The sequence below is a fragment of the Podarcis bocagei genome (assembly GCF_964188305.1).
Source record: "Podarcis bocagei genome assembly, chromosome: 3".
NCBI lineage: Eukaryota > Metazoa > Chordata > Lepidosauria > Squamata > Lacertidae > Podarcis > Podarcis bocagei.
In genome coordinates, this window is record NC_138127.1 from 109,941,910 (window position 1) to 109,961,846 (window position 19,937).

Below are 19,937 nucleotides of genomic sequence, written 5' to 3' on the forward strand. Positions count from 1 at the left end.
GGTGCCTTTCTCGATTCTTAACCCTTTAGAAGTAGGAAACATTTGTGTGCTGTAAAAGTGGAGACTGGCAGCTTTTCCTAAGGGGGCGGACAGAGGTTTGAGATGAGGAGGAGACTTTCCAACGAAGGAAGATTGGCAACAAAAACTGATGGAGTATGCAGAAATGGCGAACCTTACCGGAAGATTAAGAAATCAAGGAGAGAGATGTTTTCATAACAGAATGGGGAGAATTTATTGACTATCTGAAGGATTATTGTAAACAACTTAAATCACTAGCAGGACTGATATAAAAATGTGCAGTGAGAATTACCTAATTAGAGCATAAAGGATGAACAGTAAATAGATATGAAGGCAGCCCTCTTTAGGGAAGTTTTTAATGTTTGAAGCTGTACTGTTTTTAATATTCAGTTGGAAGCTGCCCAGAGTGGCTGGGGAAACCCAGCCAGATGGGCGGGGTATAAATAATAAATTATTATTATTATTATTATTATTATTATTATTATTATTATTATTATTATTATATTATTATTATTATTATTATTATTATTATTATTATTATTATTATTATTATTATAACATCAGTAACCGTGTTGAGTCAATCACCCATCTCCTACTACCCTCCTGAGAAAAACTCTACCCTCCCATTATATTTAAGGATCTGGTGACTTCTGTTTCGGTGTATCTGAAGAAGTGTGCTTGCACACGAAAGCTTATACCAAGAACAAACTTAGTTGGTCTCTAAGGTGCAACTGGACATTTTTTTTTTATTTTTATATATATAAGTACAGTGGTACCTCGGGTTAAGTATTTAATTCATTCCAGAGGTCCGTTCTTAACCTGAAACTGTTCTTAACCTGAAGCACCACTTTAGCTAATGGGGCCTCCTGCTGCTGCCGCGCCGCCGGAGCACGATTTCTGTTCTCATCCTGAAGCAAAGTTCTTAACCCGAGGTACTATTTCTGGGCTAGCGGAGTCTGTAACCTGAAGCATATGTAACCCGAGGTACCACTGTAACCGCAGAAAGTGGAGGAGGGGAGTCAATGACTGCATGTCTTAATTGGATGTGCCAATTTAGATTTGTGACTCAAGTGTAAAATCTGAAAATGAAAAATAAAATACAGTCATACCTCAGGTTAAATGTGCTTCAGGTTGAGCGCTTTCGGGTTGCACTCCGTGGTGACCCAGAAGTAACAGAACATGTTATTCCAGGTTTCGCCGCTTGCGCATGCACAGATGCTCAAAATGACGTCACGCGCATGCAAGGAAGCGTCGAATCGCAACCCGCGCACGTGCAGACGTGGGTTGGGTTTGCTTCTGGATGCGAACGGGGCTCCGGAACGGATCCCGTTTGCATCCAGAGGTACCACTGTAACTTTAAAAAGAGAGAGAATAGGAGGAGACTTGGTGGAAGAATGTAAAATCACACACAGCCTGGAGAAAAAAGAATGGAGAAATTGGCTCAGGGTCACTAATGTCAATGTGCAGACAATGTTCAGGAGATCAAAAGAGGAAGGCACTTCCTGATTTCTCCTGTTTTCATCGGAGGAATGTTAGCGGAGAGCTGTCTGGCGCCGATGGGAGTTGTAGTCCAACAGCCCTGGAAGGCTCCAGGTCTACAGAAGCCATAAATGAACAGAGATGGGGGAAGTCTCTGACCTCCTGGAAGACTTTGCAGAGCCAGGCAAAATCCAGCAAAAAGAGAGTTGAAACTGGACTAAACAGACTAGTACGCCTCTCATGGAAACTTCCCTGAGCTCCTGGGGGTGCAACAACAATGGTCTGCCTCCCAATTAAGTTCCTTGATTTACTCAGAACGATACGTACAGTAATGACTAAGAGTCGCAGACTGTAGTAATGTTTTTGACCTCTCCCGCTACATATATATGCCAAGAGATTAATGTGCCTTCCATCCTTTGCAAGCTGGCATGAACACCAGATGTAAATAAAGTCTAAATATCCGGGATGAAGCTGGTGAGCTCAGAGTTCCTCTGCATGGTGCAAATATTCGTTCCAGGAGGTTATCTTCTGACTGTTCCTTTCTGAGCACAAACAGTTCTTCCTTATAAAAATGCTTTGTTATTGTCATGATCGTGTTCTGGGAATAAGGACAGGGGTATGGAGTCTATTGGGGGTGGGGAGAGGAATAAAATCTGGTATACAAGATAAGATCTCACGTCTGCCCTAGATGTTTTGCTGCCTGAGGCAAAGGGCGAGATGGAATCCCCCCCCACACACACACACACTGGCCCGTTCCATGTTTAAGAGTGGATTGGACTGCTCTTTAAATCTGAATTTCCAACACCATACCCGAGGAAAAGCCAATTTTGCAGTGAGTTCAGGGCAGGCCACCTGACTGGTGCTAAGATATCTGTCCCAAAACAGAGGGGAATGCCTGAGGAAAGGACTCCTTCACACACAGCATAAGTTCAACTGTGGAACTCTCTGACACAGGAGGCAATGGTGGACAACAACTTAGATGGCTTTAGATGACGATTAGGCAAATTCAAGGAGGAGAGGGCTACTGATGGTTGCTAGCAATGAGAGCTATGCTATTTCCGCACAGTTGGAAGCAATTGTGCTTCTGAATTATAGTTGCCAGTAACAGCAGGAGCGGAGAGGGCTTCTGTGCTCAAATCCTCCTCCCGGGTTTCCCAGAGGCATCTGAATGCATGCAGAGGAAGGCAACCAAGAGGATGAAGGGTCTGGAAACCGAGCCTCAAGAGGAACAGTTGCATTTAGCCTGGAAAAGAGGAGACTGGTGTGCTGGGCCCGGGGTTAACCTGAGTAACGCGGTCCAGGTCCTGTCCAGAATCCAGGGTTCCGCGAGGAGTCAGTCCAACAAGGCCAAGGCAGGAAACCAGGCAAGGTCAGGCACAGGATCACAGGCAGGTTCCAGCAAGCTGCAATGTTGCTCCCACAACCTGGGGCAGGGTCTGACAGCCTTTTATCTCTGACGGGGTAACGGCCGGTCCTGATCCCCCAGCAACTCACCTCTCTGTTTCGCCCAAAGGTGAGCACTCCTCCTGCGAGTACTCAGGTCTCTCCTTCTCTCAGACCTCAGTCTCTGCAGCTCAAGAGACGTCGGTGGGTTACTAGACCCAGAGGCCGCCTCAGCCTCCCCTGACCCAACCGGTAGTGGAGCAGCTGTAAGTGATGGCCCAGCTGGAGGCAACGAGGGAATCCCCGCATCTGGAGCCAGGGCAGGATCAGGCCCCTGACTCGGCCCAGCTGGTGCTTGTTGCAGGGGAACCTGTGCAAACTGGGGCTCTTCAGGATCAGGCCCCAGACTCGGTTCAGATGCTGCCTGAGGCAAAGGATCCGGTGCGGACTGAGACTCCTCCGGTTCCGAGTCTGAGCCTGAGTCCCAGACCATCACAACTGGGAGGAGATACAAGAGGCATCTCAAGGGCTGTCATACAAGGGATGGAGCAAGCCTGTTTTCTCCTGTTCTGGAGGGTAGGACTCGAACCAGCGGCTTCAATTCACAAGGAAGGAGATTCAGACTTTAATAATAATAATAATAATTTATTATTTATACCCCGCCCATCTGGCTGAGTTTCCCCAGCCACTCTGGGTGGCTCCCAATCAGTGTTAAAAACAGTACAGCGTTACATATTAAAAACTTCCCTGAACAGGGCTGCCTTAAGATGTCTTCTGAATGTCAGGTAATTATTTATCTCTTTGACATCTGATGGGAGGGTGTTCCACAGGGCGGGCGCCACTAGCGAGAAGGCCCTCTGCCTGGTTCCCTGTAGACTCACTTCTCACAATGAGGGAACCGCCAGAAGGCCCTCGGCGCTGGACCTCAGCGTCCGGGCAGAACGATGGGGGTGGTGACGCTCCTTCAGGTAAATAGGACTGAGGTCGTTTAGGGCTTTAAAGGTCAGCACCAACACTTTGAATCGTGCTCGGAAACGTACTGGGAGCCAATGCAGATCTCTCAGAACCGGTGTTATGTGGTCCCGGCGGCCACTCCCAGTCACCAGTCTAGCTGCCACATTCTGGATTAATTGCAGTTTCCGGGTCACCTTCAAAGGTAGCCCCACGTAGAGTGCATTGCAGTAGTCCAAGCGTGAGATAACTAGAGCATGCACCACTCTGGCGAGACAGTTCGCGGGCAGGTAGGGTCTTAGCCTGCGTACCAGGTGGAGCAGGTAGACAGCTGCCCTGGACACAGAGTTAACCTGTGCCTCCATGGACAGCTGTGAGTCCAAAATGACTCCGAGGCTGTGCACCTGGTCCTTCAGGGGCACCGTTACCCCATTCAAGACCACCTTACTTTCTGACAGTAAGAGCTGTTTGACAGCAAAACAGAGATTTTGGACTCTCCTCCCTTGGAGGTTCTCAAGCAAAGGTGGGATGGCCTCTAGATGACCTTTGGGCACCTTCCATCTCTACAGTTCTATGATTCTATCTGGCTGGGCACTGAGGACAGCATGCTGGACAAGATGGGTCACTGGCCTGATCTAGCAGGCTCTTACGTTCTTATAAGATCTCTGAGGAATCTGGGTCTGAGACAGGTGCCTCCCTTTTCCTGATATCAAATCTGTACCTGATAAGATTGAAAGGCAAATTAATGTCTAACCGGAAAGCCTCCCCGATTTTATACATATCTAATCTCTCCATCTCCACTTACAAGAATAATTTAGACCTAGGGCCTCAAGTTTCGCAAGTCGTTCTTTCTTCTAATTATGCTTGTGAACAATCTTCTAATAGCCGAGAGGTCACTCAGTGGAGAGGAGAGCGGCCGCAATGACGCAGAAAGCGCACTGAGGATTTATGGAACACGCTTGAGCCGGACGCCAGGCCAAATAAACAGCAGAGTGATTTGGAAAGCCATTCCAAATGGGTTTCTGACAGGAAGGCGGAGGCACGGGAAGGGAGAGTCTTCTCCAACGTTGTGCTCACCAGAAGTTTTGGACCACAATTCAAAAACACACACCAAAAAACCTGCGGAAGACACAGTCATTTGGAATAGGGTAGGGAAAGACTGGATGTTGTGCACTGGTTGTCTTTGGCTGACTGGCATTGATGAGAGCACATGGAAAGTGGAGCAAGCTTGTTCTCTGTTGCTCCAGAGGGTAGGACTTGAAGAAATAATAATAATAATAATAATAATAATAATAATAATAATAATAATAATAAATTTATTATTTATACCCCACCCATCTGGCTGGGCTTCCCCAGCCACTCTTCCAACAACATATTAAAATACTGTAATGTATCATAAATTAAAAGCTTTCCTAAACAGGGCTGCCTTCAGAGCCAGTGTGGTGTAGTGGTTAAGAGCGGTAGTCTCGTAATCTGGGGAACCGGGTTCGCGTCTCCGCTCCTCCACATGCAGCTGCTGGGTGACCTTGGGCCAGTCACACTTCTCTGAAGTCTCTCAGCCCCACTCACCTCACAGAGTGTTTGTTGTGGGGGAGGAAGGGAAAGGAGAATGTTAGCCGCTTTGAGACTCCAGAAAGGGAGTGAAAGGCGGGATATCAAATCCAAACTACTACTACTCTTCTTCTTCTTCTTCCTCTTCTTCTTCTTCTTCTTCTTCTTCTTCTTCTTCTTCTTCTTCTTCTTCTTCTTCTTCTTCAAAGTCTGGTAGTTGTTGTTCTCTTTGACATCTGAAGGGAGGGCGTTCCACAGGGCGGGTGCCACCACCGAGAAGGCCCTATGCCTGGTTCCCTGTAACTTGGTCTCTTGTAGCAAGGGAATTGCCAGAAGGCCCTTGGAGCTGGACCTCAGTGAATGATGCGGGTGGAGACGCTCCTTCAGGTATACTGGGCCGAGGCCGTTTAGGGCTTTAGAGGTCAGCACCAACACTTTGAATTGTGCTCGGAAACGTACTGGGAGCCAATGTAGGTCTTTCAATAGCTTCACATTACAAGGAAGGAGACTCTGACCAAACACTAGGAAGAACCACCAGGCGGCAATTGCTGTTCAACAGTGGAACAGTCTCCCACAGACTTTCTTACTTGGAGGTTTTCAACCGAGCTTGGGTAGCCATCTGTTGGATAGTCTTGAACTGAGATTCCTGCATTGAAGGAGACTAGATTACTCTTAGGGTCCCTTCAAACTCTGGAATGATTCTATTATTCATCCATTTCAGCCATTGCCAGCTATCTCCATTCAAAAGGGAACAGCATGTTCGTTAGGAAGGAGGTTATTTTTCTACTCCCTCTACATGGGGCTGCCCTTGTGACTGACCCAGAAACTCCAGCGGGTGCATAATGCTGCAGCGAGACTCCTTACAGGGTCCTCGCCATGGGATCACATTCACCGCCAGCTGCACTGGCTCCCGGTAGAGTACAGGATCAGGTTTAAGGTGCTGGTTTTGACCTTTAAAGCCCTATACGGCCTAGGACCCTCGTACCTACGGGACCACCTCTCCTGCTATGCCCCACGGAGGACCTTACGGTCTTCAAACAAAAACACCTTGGAGGTCCTGGGCCACAGGGAGGTTAGGCTGGCCTCAACTAGAGCCAGGGCTTTTTCGGCTGTGGCCCCGATCTGGTGGAACGCTCTGTCCCAAGAGACTAGGGCCCTGCGGGACTTGACATCTTTCCGCAGGGCCTGCAAGACGGAGCTGTTCCACCAGGCCTTTGGCCAAGGCACAGTCTGACCCCCTCCTTTGGTGATCCTCACAGAACTCTAGCCCAATGGTTGCCATTAATTTGACTCTGAATTGATTTTATAATGAATTGATTTTAGAATGCTGTATTATTTTACTGTTGTTAGCCACCCTGAGCCCGGCTTTGGCTGGGGAGGGTGGGATATAAATGAATTGTTTACTATTATTATTATTATTATTATTTTGGTGTCATTCAGAGAGAGTCCTGCATAGAATCATAGAAACGTAGAGTTGGAAGGGACCCTGAGCATCATCTAGTCCAACCCCCTGAAATGCAGGAATATGCAGCTGTCCCATAAAGGAACCTGCAACCTTGACATTATCTGCACCACACTAACCAACTGAGCCATCCAAGTTATCCTATGTGATGGCCTGGGGCTCGGACTCGGACTCGGAACCAGAGGAGTCTCAGTCCGCACCGGATCCTTTGCCTCAGGCAGCATCTGAACCAAGTCTGGGGCCTGATCCTGAAGAGCCCCAGTCTACACAGGTTCCCCTGCAGCAAACACCAGCTGGGCTGAGTCAGGGGCCTGATCCTGCCCTGGCTCCAGATGTGGGGATGACCTCCTTGCCTTCAGCTGGGCCATCACTTACAGCTGCTCCACTGCCGGTTGGGTCAGGGGAGGCTGAGGCGGCCTCTGGGTCTAGTCACCCACCGACGTCTCCCGAGATGCAGAGACTCAGGTCTGAGAGAAGGAGAGACCTGAGTACTCATAGGAGGAGTGCTCGCCTTCGGGCGAGACAGAGAGGTGAGTTGCCGGGGGATCAGGACCGGCCATTACCCCGACAGAAATAAAAGGCTGTCAGACCCTGCCCCAGGTTGCGGGAGCAACGTTGCTGTTTGCCAGATCCTGCCTGTGATCCTGTGCCTGACCTTGCCTGGTTTCCTGCCTTGGCCCTGTTGGACTGACTCCTCATGGAACCATTGGATTCGGGACCGGACCTGGACCACGTGGCTCGGGTTAACCCCGGGCCCAGCACATCCTAAGTGCATGTACAGCTGCTGGACCATCCATCCCAGTCAAGTACCTTCAGTCCATCATGGCAAACATTTTGCTTCTTGATTTTGGGTCGTTTCAATTTGATTGGTTCCCACCGATTGGCTATCTTTGCACAAACCTACCCTTTGTAATAAGGAAGAGCCCATCCTTCTACCTATCACATCCCAACACCATGGAGGAAAGATGTTGGCGATAAATGAACACAGAGCGAGTCGTTTCCAAAGCAGAATGGATCATTGCCAAACGCAACAGCCCTTGAAGCCTTGGGGTTGGTTTGTGTATTTAAAAGTGTTTGTAAACTGCTTAGTATTTTTTTAAGCCATAAAAAATAAATAAACAGCGTCATGAAAATAAAAACACAACATAAAACCAGTAAGGCAGGGAAATAAAAACAGGAATTTGGGGAATTCAAACAAATAAAAACTGGTTTTAAGGGTCAGGGAAAGTCTGGGCAAAATGAGATGTCTTTACGAGACGTTTGAAGTCACTGATGGATGATGCTTTGTGTATGGCAGAGAGAAGGGCCTTCCAGAGTCCATGGGGCAATGGCCGAAAATGTCCATTTTGGGGTCCACTGCCGGTGGTCTTCTGTAGGGTACAGCATAATCATGAGCAGGTGACCTAAGTGATCATACAGGTGTGTACAGGGGCAGGCAGTCTTTCAGGTAACATGGTCCCAAGTTGCTCAGGACCTTGGGTGTCAATAAGGACATCTTCTTTGGCAATCCCTCGTAGCTCAGCAAGATTGTCTTCCATAAACACGGTCTTAATTATGAGTCCCTAAGTGACTGTGGAGGCGAGATGAGTGCCGCAACCCCAGAGTCGTCTGCGACTGGACCTAATGGTCAGGGGTCCCTTTACCTTTACCTTTAAACAATCTAGTCATACAGCAACACAATATGGATTAATTTAAATTTGATACTTCCACAAAGGGAAAAGGAAGGAGCCCTTTTGCAAGATGATTACTTTCTTGGGACAAACCTAAGATCTGCTTGCAATAGCCCGGGTGCCAGGATAGTGCCTGACATCTCCACCACCTGGGGATCATTGCATTTGGACTGTTTTCAAACACATCATATGGAATTATATCAGTTACATTTTATCTGTTCAATTGGAATGATTTTTTGTAATCAAATTGCTTTTTCTGTAGCCTGAGCAGGAGCAGTCACCATTAAAAAAAGAGGTCAGAATAGGCCAAAATATAGGTGGACTGTCCGTAAACAATCACTGGAAAAGGTTGGGGATCATTTTGCAGGGGCTTTCTGCAAAACTGCCCAGCCAGTCGCAGTTCTCTAATACACTGGAAAGCCCTTTTGCAAACCCTACCAGGGACCGACTTGCTATCCCACAGGCAGTGTGGAGGAGGGGGCTGTTTCTCTGCCCATTTCCAAACCCACCTCTCCAGCTGCTGTTCTGGCTTCCTGGCAAGAGCTGGGAGATTCTCCCAGAGGGCAAATTTTCACCTCATTTGGCAACCTCTGGACTCAGGTTCTTCTCCCGACTTAGTTACTGCTGCCTGTTTGTCAAAACACCACCTGGGTCTACTGCTGTTCTGCAGCCACCTCTGTGCTGAGCCACAGAACAAAATCCATGGGAGGGGGTCTCCTTGCCCACCCCTGTACAGCTCTTTCCTCCACTGACATGATATCCCAGCAACCAGAATGAGAGCAAGCGCCTTTTCTATAAGGCTTCAACCTGCTTATCCCCAATGAGGAGTCCAGCTGTGATCTGCAAACCCCTTCTGCAGCAAGTAGCTCATATTCCGAATCTGTAGATATTAAAATTCACAAAAAATAATAATGACCTCATAGTTTAGGGGATATTAGGAACTAAATTATGTTCGCCGATGACAAGTGCTGGAAATTAAGCTTTGCTCCTGGGGAATGGCAGTTTGGTTGCTACTAAACGAAGCTGAGAATTTGTGCAACTTCTATCACAGGGCTGGGCAGATTTGGCTTGGGGGGGGGTCCCACCCCCCCTCCTGAACCCTGAAATTTGCCGGCCAAATTTACTCAGGTGCATAAGTCGTACAGGGCAGTACTTAACGAAATAGTTGCATGAGCAGAAAGACTTCTGATTGCACAAGGGGACCTCTCCTCCTCTTCCTCCCATTCACACCTCACCTGCCAAATCTGTTCCAGAAGGTTGGGTAAGACCCAGAACAGATTTAGGGGGTGCAGAAGAGGAGGAGGAGGAGGAGGAGGAGGAGGAGGAGGAAGAGGAAGAGGAAGAAGAAGAAGAAGAAGAAGAAGAGGAGGAGGAGGAGGAGGAGGAGGAGGAGGAGGAGGAGGAGGAGAAGAAGGAGAGGGGGAAACCTTCTGTTGGAAATGGAAGTGAGAGCTGGACCATAAAGAAGGCTGGTCGCCGAAGAATGGATGCTTTTGAATTCTGGTGCTGAAGGAGACCCTTGAGAATCCCATGGACTGCAAGAAGATCAAACCTCTCCATTCTGAAGGAAATCAGCCCTGAGGGCTCATTGGAAGGACAGATCCTGAAGCTGAGGCTCCAAGACTTTGGCCACCTCATGAGAAGAGAAGACTCCCTGGAAAAGACCCTGATGTTGGGAAAGATGGAGGGCACAAGCAGAAGGGGACAACAGAGGACGAGATGGTGGAACAGTGTTCTCGAAGCGACCAGCATGAGTTTGACCAAACTGCGGGAGGCAGTAGAAGACAGGAGTGCCTGGCGTGCTCTGGTCCAGGGGGTCACAAAAAGGCGGACACGACTAAACGACTAAAGAACAAACAACAATATGAACGTGCTTTATATGTTAATAAAATTTAATTTTTATTTTAAAAAGGAATAGTCTCCGATTGCTTGGGGGGAAGCCTAGAGAAGAGGGGACTTGGGCAGCTGTGGGACCTTCAGTCTCTGCAACTGCTTCATGGGGGCAAGAGCTACCGGCAATGAATTGCTGTTCACATTAGGCCTGACACTCTAGGTGCTATACTCTATTGATGCAGCCCAGAATTGCATTGGCTTTTTCTTGTGCAGACTCTGTTTTTGCTCTTAAAGAGGGAACTCCAACTCTCAACGGTGTGATTGCTAACACCAAGGCAGGTGGGGCAGTGCCCTGCAAAACCCCAGTGGGTCAGCCTTCTCTAGAGCTGCATTCTCAGTGCATCTCATAGAACGTAGAGCTGGAGGGGACCCCAAAGGTCCTCTAGTCCAACCCCAGGAGCCACAGCTAAAGGATCCCTGTCAGGTGACCATCTGACCTGTCTGAAAACCTCCAAGAAAGGAGGGTCCAGCATCCTGCTTTTCCTCCAAGACTGACAGACGGAAACTTGACCCGCAGGCCACCCAGAGAGCTTCATGGCTGAGGGAGGATTTGAACCCGTGTCTCCCAAGTCCAATCCCAGCCCTCTAGCCACTACACCAAGCTGGCAAATCCCTCTCCAGGATGAATCTGCAAAGTTACTACATTGCAGAAAATTGCAGCAACATCCCTCGGAGCTGCAAATGTCTGAAAATTATTATTTGCGAACCTCTTCTTTGGGGGCTTGGATGTCCTTGCAAGCCCTTCCAAACTCGTCCCTCCTTTCTTTATTTTATTCCCTGGCTATTTTTAAAGTTGATGTTGCCCCAGAGTCGCATTCTAAGGCAAGTCTTGGCTCAGGAGCTCAGCATGAGATTCTTCCTTTTGGCAAATTAAATTGTGAGAAATTCCTCCGGCCAGATTTTATTCTTTTACTCTTGGGGTGTGTGTTTGTTCTGCAAGAGTTCTTGTTGAACGCTCTTCCTTGTGAGCAAATTTCTTCTTCTTTCTGCCTCAGCCTGAGGGTCTAGACCCGTGGTTCTTCACACGCCTCACAGGTGGGAATTAGATTTTTACGGCGGGAAATTTGAATATGAGTTAGACCATGGGTAGGCAAACTAAGGTCCAGGGGCCGGATCCGGCCCAATCACCTTCTAAATCCGGCCTGCAGACAGTCCGGGAATCAGCGTGTTTTTACACGAGTAGAATGTGTCCTTTTATTTAAAATGCATCTCTGGGTTACAGTGGTGCCTCGCAAGACGAAAAGAATCCATTCTGTTATTCTCTTCGTCTAGCGGTTTTTTCGTCTTGCGAAGCAAGCCCATTGACGGATTAGCGGATTAGCGCTATTAGCGGCTATTAGCAGCTTTTAGCAGCTTATCGGCTTATCGGATCAGCTGATAAGCGGCTTAGCGGCTTAGAAAAAGGGGAGGAAAAGGGGGGGAAACCCGCAGGAACTCGCAAGACATTTTCGTCTTGCGAAGCAAGCCCATAGGAGAGTCGTTTTGCGAAGCACCTCCAAAACGGAAAACTCTTTTGTCTAGTGAGTTTTCCGTCTTGCGAGGCATTCGTCTTGCGGGGCACCACTGTATTTGTGGGGCATAGGAATTTGTTCATTATTATTTTTTTCCAAAATATAGTCCGGCCCCCCACAAGGTCTGAGGGACAGTGGACTGGCCCCCTGCTGAAAAAGTTTGCTGACCCCTGAGTTAGACAAAGTTAATGGCCTTTTGGCTTCCTCCACGTGAGTAGACGTTCACTTTTTGAAATAATAAGAATTATATGTCACGGGGTGGAGGGGCTTCAGGATTTTAGAGATACTTAGGTGGGGCATGGTCAAAAAAAGGTTGGGAACCACTAATATAGACCTTTCTCCCTATCACCCCCAGCAAGTACAGCCAGCCCCCCCCCAACTCAACCCCAACACCCTACAGTCAAAAAAAGCTGCAGTCTGCCAAGTTGGGGAAAAGTGAGTTGAACTACCAACATCCAGAGACATCTTGCGTCCTGGCTCTCCCTGGGTGAAGAATTCAAATTCGGGTTACATTTCCTTTTCGGGGGTTGCAATAGATGAATGTTGTAAACCCTTCCCGAATCTATGTTTCTGCCTAAACTTGCAGGTGTCAGCAAACTTTTTCAGCAGGGGGCCGGTCCACTGTCCCTGAGACCTTGTGGGGGGCCGGACTATATTTTGAAAAAAACAATAAACGAATTCCTATGCCCTGCAAATAACCCAGAGGTGCATTTTCAAGAAGGACACTGACAAACTGGAACGTGTCCAGAGGAGGGCAACCAAAATGGTCCAAGGCCTGGAAACGATGCCTTATGAGGAACGGCTAAGGGAGCTGGGCATGTTTAGCCTGGAGAAGAGGAGGTTAAGGGGTGATATGATAGCCATGTTCAAATATATAAAAGGATGTCACATAGAGGAGGGAGAAAGGTTGTTTTCTGCTGCTCCAGAGAAGCGGACACGGAGCAATGGATCCAAACTACAAGAAAGAAGATTCCACCTAAACATTAGGAAGAACTTCCTGACAGTAAGAGCTGTTTGACAGTGGAATTTGCTGCCAAGGAGTGTGGTGGAGTCTCCTACTTTGGAGGTCTTTAAGCAGAGGCTTGACAACCAGATGTCAGGAGTGCTCTGATGGTGTTTCCTGCTTGGCAGGGGGTTGGACTCGATGGCCCGTGTGGTCTCTTCCAACTCTAGGATTCTATGATTCTATGATTTTACATAAAAGGACACATTCTGCTCATGTAAAAACACTCTGATTCCCGGACCGTCCGCAGTCCGGATTTAGAAGGCAATTGGGCCAGATCCAGCCCCCAGGCCTTAGTTTGCCTACCCCTGGCCTAAAGCAGGGGTCAGCAACCTTTTTCAGCTGTGGGCCCGTCCACCACCCCTCAGACCTGGGGGGGGGGGCTGGACTATATTTTGAAGAGGGGGGAAAAGAACGAATTCCTATGCCCCAGAAATAAACCAGAGATGCATGTTAAATAAAAGCACACATTCTGCTCATGTAAAAACACCAGGCAGGCCCCACAAATAACCCAGAGGTGCATTTTAAATAAAAGGACACTGGGGCGAATCAGCCTGCCTCCACCTGACCAGCCCTTTCCTTGCTCTTACAGGTCCGGGGAGCAGGAAGAGGCCCTCGGGACCCTGCGGGCACCTGGGGTCCCTGGCTGCTCTCAAATACGCCGTGGTTGGGCTCTACCTGTTGGTCTTCCTGATCCTCGTGGGCGTTTTCATCCTCGCAGGTAAGGACCACTGCGGGGGGGGGGACCACATCTCCCCACCACCTTTTTGCAGGTAAAAACAGCGAGAAGTTGCTGGTAGGAATTTAGGGAGCTGCTTTGTACTGTGAGTCTGAACACTGGTCTATCTAACCCAATAGTGCCTGCTCGGACTGGCAGCAGCTACATTTATTTATTTATTGCATGACTCTTGTGCACCAACCAGAGGGTTGGTGGTTTGAGCCCAGCCAGCGATGGCTGTGGACAGGAATCCTGCATTTCAGGGGGTTGGCTAAATGAGCCTTTTTTTTCACTTTTATTTTATTTTTTATTGGTTTTCACATATTACATTACAATACAGATGTACCAAAGCCAACACCATTTCCTCCCCATCCCCCCATACATTTACATTTCTATTTCCGCAATCCATCATATTATCCTTTTCTCCTTCCTCCCACTTCCCTCCGCCCCCACTCGATTTCCCCCACACTATACAATTTACAATAATCTTTGCATTCTATAATCTTCTCAAATCATCTATATATTCTCATTATCTTTGCTTGCTAATTTTTCTTCCATCCAGTACTTCACATTTTAATCTAGGCATATTAGCGTATCTCTTTTTGGAGCAATATTTTGCCATGTATTCATCAAAACATTTCCACTCCTTTTTAAATTTTTGATTCGACCGGTTTCTTATTACAGCAGTTAATTTTGCCAAGATTAAATAATCATTTAGTTCACAAATCCATTCCTCCTTTGTGGGAATAGTTTGTGACTTCCACCTAGCAGCAATCACTATTCTAGCAGCTGTACTTGCATATAGAAAAATTCATTCCCCCCCCCCCCGTGGTATATCTTCATCTATCAATCAAATGGACTCTTCCCATAGGGTCCCTTCCATTTCTACAATTTTGTGAATCTAAGTGTTATGTACTGAGTTGAATAGGATCCAAAAGGCAGCAGTCTGATTGGTCCTAGAACAATAGGATTCAGAATGCAGCAGTCTGATTGGTCCTAGAACAATAGGATTCAAAATGCAGCAGTCTGATTGGTCCTAGAACAATAGGATTTAGAATGCAGCAATCTGATTGGTCCTAGAACAATAGGGGCCAGAATGCAGCAGTCTGATTGGTCCACAGGAGCCACCCAATCCAGCTCCAGGTGGAAGTGAATCCGCAACCTGATTGGCCTACAGGTGAATCCCGGAATCAGCCAATCACGTGGGGCCCATTGTGTAAATAATGTATATAAAGCAGACATTCTGGGGCAACTTCCATTCCTCCTCACCACTATGAGCTGAATAAAAGGCAGGAAATCCACTCTCGACTCTGAGAATGTTTCACTAAGTGTGCACAAAGCCAGTGCTACATCTTCCTAGATCTCTGGCTCTGCTGTTTCCCCCCTGGCCAAGATCCACCTTCTTGTGGGTTTGCAAATGCCACCTCCCGGCCTTTTGGGTGTATCCATGGGAAGACGAAGGCATACAGCAAACACTCAGTGAGTAATCCTTGGCCGGGGGCAGACGTGTCAAACCCAATCCTCTGCATAATGAGCCGAGCGAGGTTTAGTGGGTGGCCGCGAAGAATCCCAGGGAGACTTTGGGCTCCGTCTCTGGGTTTGTGGGTTGGGCAGAGGCCACCGGAGCACGTTCCCAGAATGTCTGTTCGGCTTATGCTGAGTGATTGCTTCTCCTCCGGGACGAGAGATCATGGCACCAGAACGTCCAAAAGACTGAAGGCTGTAGGGGAGCCAAGCGGGGACTATCCACCCACACAGACCCAGGCTGCGTTTCTCTCCTGACGTCTCTCTCCAAAGGCTCTTTCCGAGAGAGACAGAGTCAGGTTTGGCTCGTTGTGTTGGTGTAGCAGTGGTCAACGTGTTGGCAAGTGTGACACCAAGGGGAGCCCAGATTGTATATCCAGAGTACACCAATAGTGCCATAGAATTGTAGAGCTGGAAGGGACCCCCAAAGGTCATCCATTCCAGCCCCCTGCAACGCTGGAATCTCAACTAAAAGCATCCATGACAAGTGGTCATCCAACCTCTGCTTAGAAACCTCCAAGGAAGGAAAGTCCAAAACCTCCTGAGCGTGATGGCCTGGGACTTGGACTCGGAGCCAGAGCCGGAGGAGTCTCAGTCCACACTGGATCCTGTGCCTCAGACGGCATCTGAACCGAGTTGGGGCCTGATTCTGAAGAGCCCCAGTCTGCACAGGTTCCCCTGCAACAAGCACCAGCTGGGCCGAGTCAGGGGCCTGATCCTGCCCTGGCTCCAGATGCGGGGATGACCTCGTTGCCTCCAGCTGGGCCATCACTTACAGCTGCTCCACTACCGGTTGGGTCAGGGGAGGCTGAGGCGGCCTCTGGGTCTAGTAACCCACTGACGTCTCCTGAACTGCAGAGACTAAGGTCTGAGAGAAAGAGAGACCTGAGTACTCGCAGGAGGAGTGCTCGCCTTTGAGCGAGACAGGGAGGTGAGTCACTGGGGGATCAGGACTGGCCGTTACCCCGACAGAGATAAAAGGCTGTCGGACCCCGCCCCAGGTTGCGGGAGCAACATTGCTGTTTGCCAGAACCTGCCTGTGATCCTGTGCCTGACCTTGCCTGGATTCCTGCCTCGTGTCCTGCCTTGGCCCTGTCGGACTGACGCCTCGGGGAACTCTCGGATTCGGGATTGGGCCTGGACCGCGTTACTCAGGTTAACCCTTGGCCCAGCATACCGAGGGAGTCTGTTCCACTGTCCAAAGGCTCTTACTGTCAGAAAGATCTTCCTGATGTTTAGTTGCAATCTCCATTCTTGTAACTTGAAGCCATAGGCTCGATTCCTACCCTCCGGAGCAGGAGTAAAGAAGATTGCTCCATCTTCTATGTGACAGCCCTTGAGATATTGGAATATGACTCTCAGTCTCCTCTTTCTGAGGCTAAACATATCCAGCTCCTTCAACCACTCCTCACAAGGCTCGGTTTCCAGACCCTTGATCATCTTGGTCGCCCTCCTCTGCCCACCTTCCAACTTGTCAACATCCTCCTGAAATTGTGGTGCCCAGAGCTGGACACAGTATTCCAGGTGTGGTCTGACCAAGACAGAATAGAGTGGGACTATGACTTCCCTTGACCTGGACACTCGACTTCTGTTGATGCAGCCTAGAATAGCATTTGCCTTTTTTTGCTGCTGCATCACACTGTTGACTGATGTTCAGTTTGTGGTCCACCAAGACCCCTAGATCATTTTTGCTGTACTGCTAGCAATGACAAACCTAGACAGCATCTTAAAAAGTAGAGACATCACCTTGCCATCAAAGGTCCGTATACTTAAAGCTATGGTTTTCCCAGTAGTGATGTATGGAAGTGAGAGCTGGACCAGAAAGGAGGCTGATCGCCGAAGAATTGATGCTTTTGAATTATGGCGCTGGAGGAGACTCTCAAGAGTCCTATGGACTGTAAGAAGATCAAACCTCTCCATTCTGAAGGAAATCAGCCCTGAGTGCTCACTGGAAGGACAGATCCTGAAGCTGAGGTTCCAAGACTTTGGCCACCTCATGAGAAGACTCCCTGGAAAAGAGCCTGATACTGGGAAAGATGGAGGGCACAAGGAGAAGGGGACGACGGAGGATGAGAGTGTTGGACAGTGTTCTCGAAGCTACCAACATGAGCTTGACCAAACTGCGGGAAGCAGTGGAGGACAGGAGTGCCTGGCGTGCTCTGGTCCAGGGGGTCACGAAGAGTCGGACACGACTAAACGACTAAACAACAACAACAAGTATGCAGATGACCAAAAATAGCTTTAGCATATTGTTACGGAAATTACAGGGTGGGGGCGCACATCTTTAAAGTTGTAAAATGTTACAAATATTATGTGTAAACTAAACAACAACAACAAGATAGTAAGGCAGGTGTCCCCTGTCTTATATTTGCACAGGTGGTTATTCCTGCCTGTAGAACCTATCATTTGAAAGGTGATACAATAGTCATCTTCAAATATCTGAAGGGCTGTTCCATGGAAGGATGAGCAAGCTTGTTTGATTCTGCTATGGAGGGCAGGACCCTCAAGTTTCAAGAAAGGAGATTCCAGACTAAACAGCAAGAAGAACTTTCTGACGGTCAGATTTGTTTGACGTTGGAATGGACTCCTCAGAAGGTTGTGGCCTCTTCATCCTTGGAAGCTTCTGAGAACCTCCATTAGAGTCCCTTCCAGCTGTCCAATTCCATGAGTCTCAGATTTCATGTGTGGCCTTGCTGCACTCCAAAGCCCCTTTTGCCACATCTGATTCCGATCAGAATAAAGAAGGCATTTTATTTCCAAGGAGGGGCTGTCATAATGTCAAATGTTTGTTAATTTTTCTCTGAATGGGCGGGGGGCAGGGAAAAAACATGGCAATTGTTATGATGGATGGACAGATCCGGGACTCTTGTCCTTGCAGAAGGTGGTTGGGGGGATCATCTATGCTGACATCTGCCTTCCCACCCACGGTAGAAATCTTTCTCCCTGGGTGGAGGATGAAATTGAAATGTGCCTGGAATCTAAAGCTCCACAATTCCTAGAGGAAGAACAGGGCGATGAATCACTGGCTAATTAGGCTGACCTTATTTTGGCTGGGTAGTTAAATCTGCAGTGTTAACAGCGGAGATCTCTTAGCAGCGACGCCTCTCGCCTCTGAGTCCATCAACTTTACTCTGACGCTCGGGTTGCTGTGCAGGTGCCAAATCTTTTAACTGCCTGCAGAGATGAATGATGGGAGGGCTCGCTGGACCAGTGATGGCTACATTTTCATTCCACCGATGGAAGCAGTGATGCCTCCGAATGCCGGTTCCCAGGACAAGTGAGGACAGAGGTGTTGCTCTCAGGTCTGGCTTGCCAGCTTCTCCCATCTGGTTGTCCACTATGAGATCAGGATGCTGCCTGAGATCTGGCCTCTTTGGCCTGGTCCATCTGCAGGGGGCGAGGTCTTCCGAACTTCCTATGGAGCCTCCAGGTTCAGAGGCAGTCTACCTGCATTCCTATGCTGTTCAAGGAGTTTAGCAACTGTGAGAACAGGATTCTGGACCACGTGGGCCTGATCCAGCCACAGGGTTCTGTGAGGAGGGAAGGGACCTAGGAGCCTTCATATGCAAGGAGCAAATATAGGTCCTCTTTGTTCAGGAGCAGTATGGGCTCCTCCACACTTACACCTTTTCATAGAATTGTAGAGTTGGAAGGGACCTCAGGGGACATCTAGTCCAACCCCCTGCAAGGCAGGAATCCTGCCCATAGCTGCTCCTAGTTGGACTCGGACCATGAACCTTCTGGTTAACAGCCAGACACACTGACCCATTTATATGCTAATAGTAACAGATTGAACCTTAACTCCATAAAGATCAGGCAACCTTCCAGTCGTCCAGTTTAGGGAACCGCCCACTCACAGTGCCTTAGTCTTATCTGGACTGAGTTTCAGTTTGTTGGCTCTCATCCAGTCCATTACCGAGGCAAGACAGTGGTCCAGCACTTCCACTGCCCCACCTGCAGATGTAGAGAAACAGAGATGAGTGCCGTCAGAATACTGCTGACAGCTTACTCGAAACCTTGGATGACCCCACCCAGCAGTTTCATGTCTTCTTCTTCTTCTTTGGCGATCACTCATAGCCAAGTAAGATTGTCTTCCATAAACACAGTTTAACAATGAGTCCGTAAGTGATTGCGGAGGCCAATTCTGGATCCACACATCTTTCCACAGTGGGGACATAGGTTTCCAGGTGGGAGTTGATCACAATGTGGATTTGCCAAGTGTGCCTCCCTCTTAGTACGTTTCTCCCTTACGTCCTGAGTTCAAATGTCTTCAAAGCCTAGGACACCTTTGGTAAAGGCTGTTCTCCAATTGGAGCGCTCGCAGGCAAGTGTTTCCCAATTGTTGGTGTTTATACTACATTTTTTTAGATTTGCCTTCAGACAGTCTTTAAACCTCTTTTGTTGACCACCAACATTACACATTCCATTTTTAAGTTCGGAATAGAGTAGTTGCTTTGGAAGACGATCATCAGGCATCCGAACAACATGACCCGTCCAATGAAGAATCATTGTTTTGACACTGGTGATCTTTGCTTCTTCCAGTACACTGGCATTAGTTTGCCTGTCTTCCCAAGTGATGTGTAAAAATTTTCATAGACACCATTGATGGAAGCTTTCAAGGAGTTGTAGATGGCGTTTATAAGTGGTCCATGTTTCACAAGCATACCATATGGTTGGAGGTACAATAGCTTTTTAAACAAGCATTTTTGTTTCCCTGTGAATGTCCCCGTCCTCAAACACTCTGCACTTCAGTCGGGAGAAAGTTGCACTCTAA

The 19,937-nt window shown here is 48.3% G+C and overlaps 1 protein-coding gene across 1 annotated transcript in view; it reads left to right on the forward strand.

Annotated features, from left to right (window-relative positions):
* SCARA5 (scavenger receptor class A member 5) overlaps positions 1–19,937 on the forward strand; it is a 110,219-nt gene that overhangs the window by 15,532 nt on the left and 74,750 nt on the right. The window contains exon 3 of the mRNA XM_081188672.1: positions 13,514–13,642. Coding sequence (XP_081044798.1) covers positions 13,514–13,642 — 129 coding nt within the window. The remainder of the gene's footprint in view (positions 1–13,513; positions 13,643–19,937) is intronic.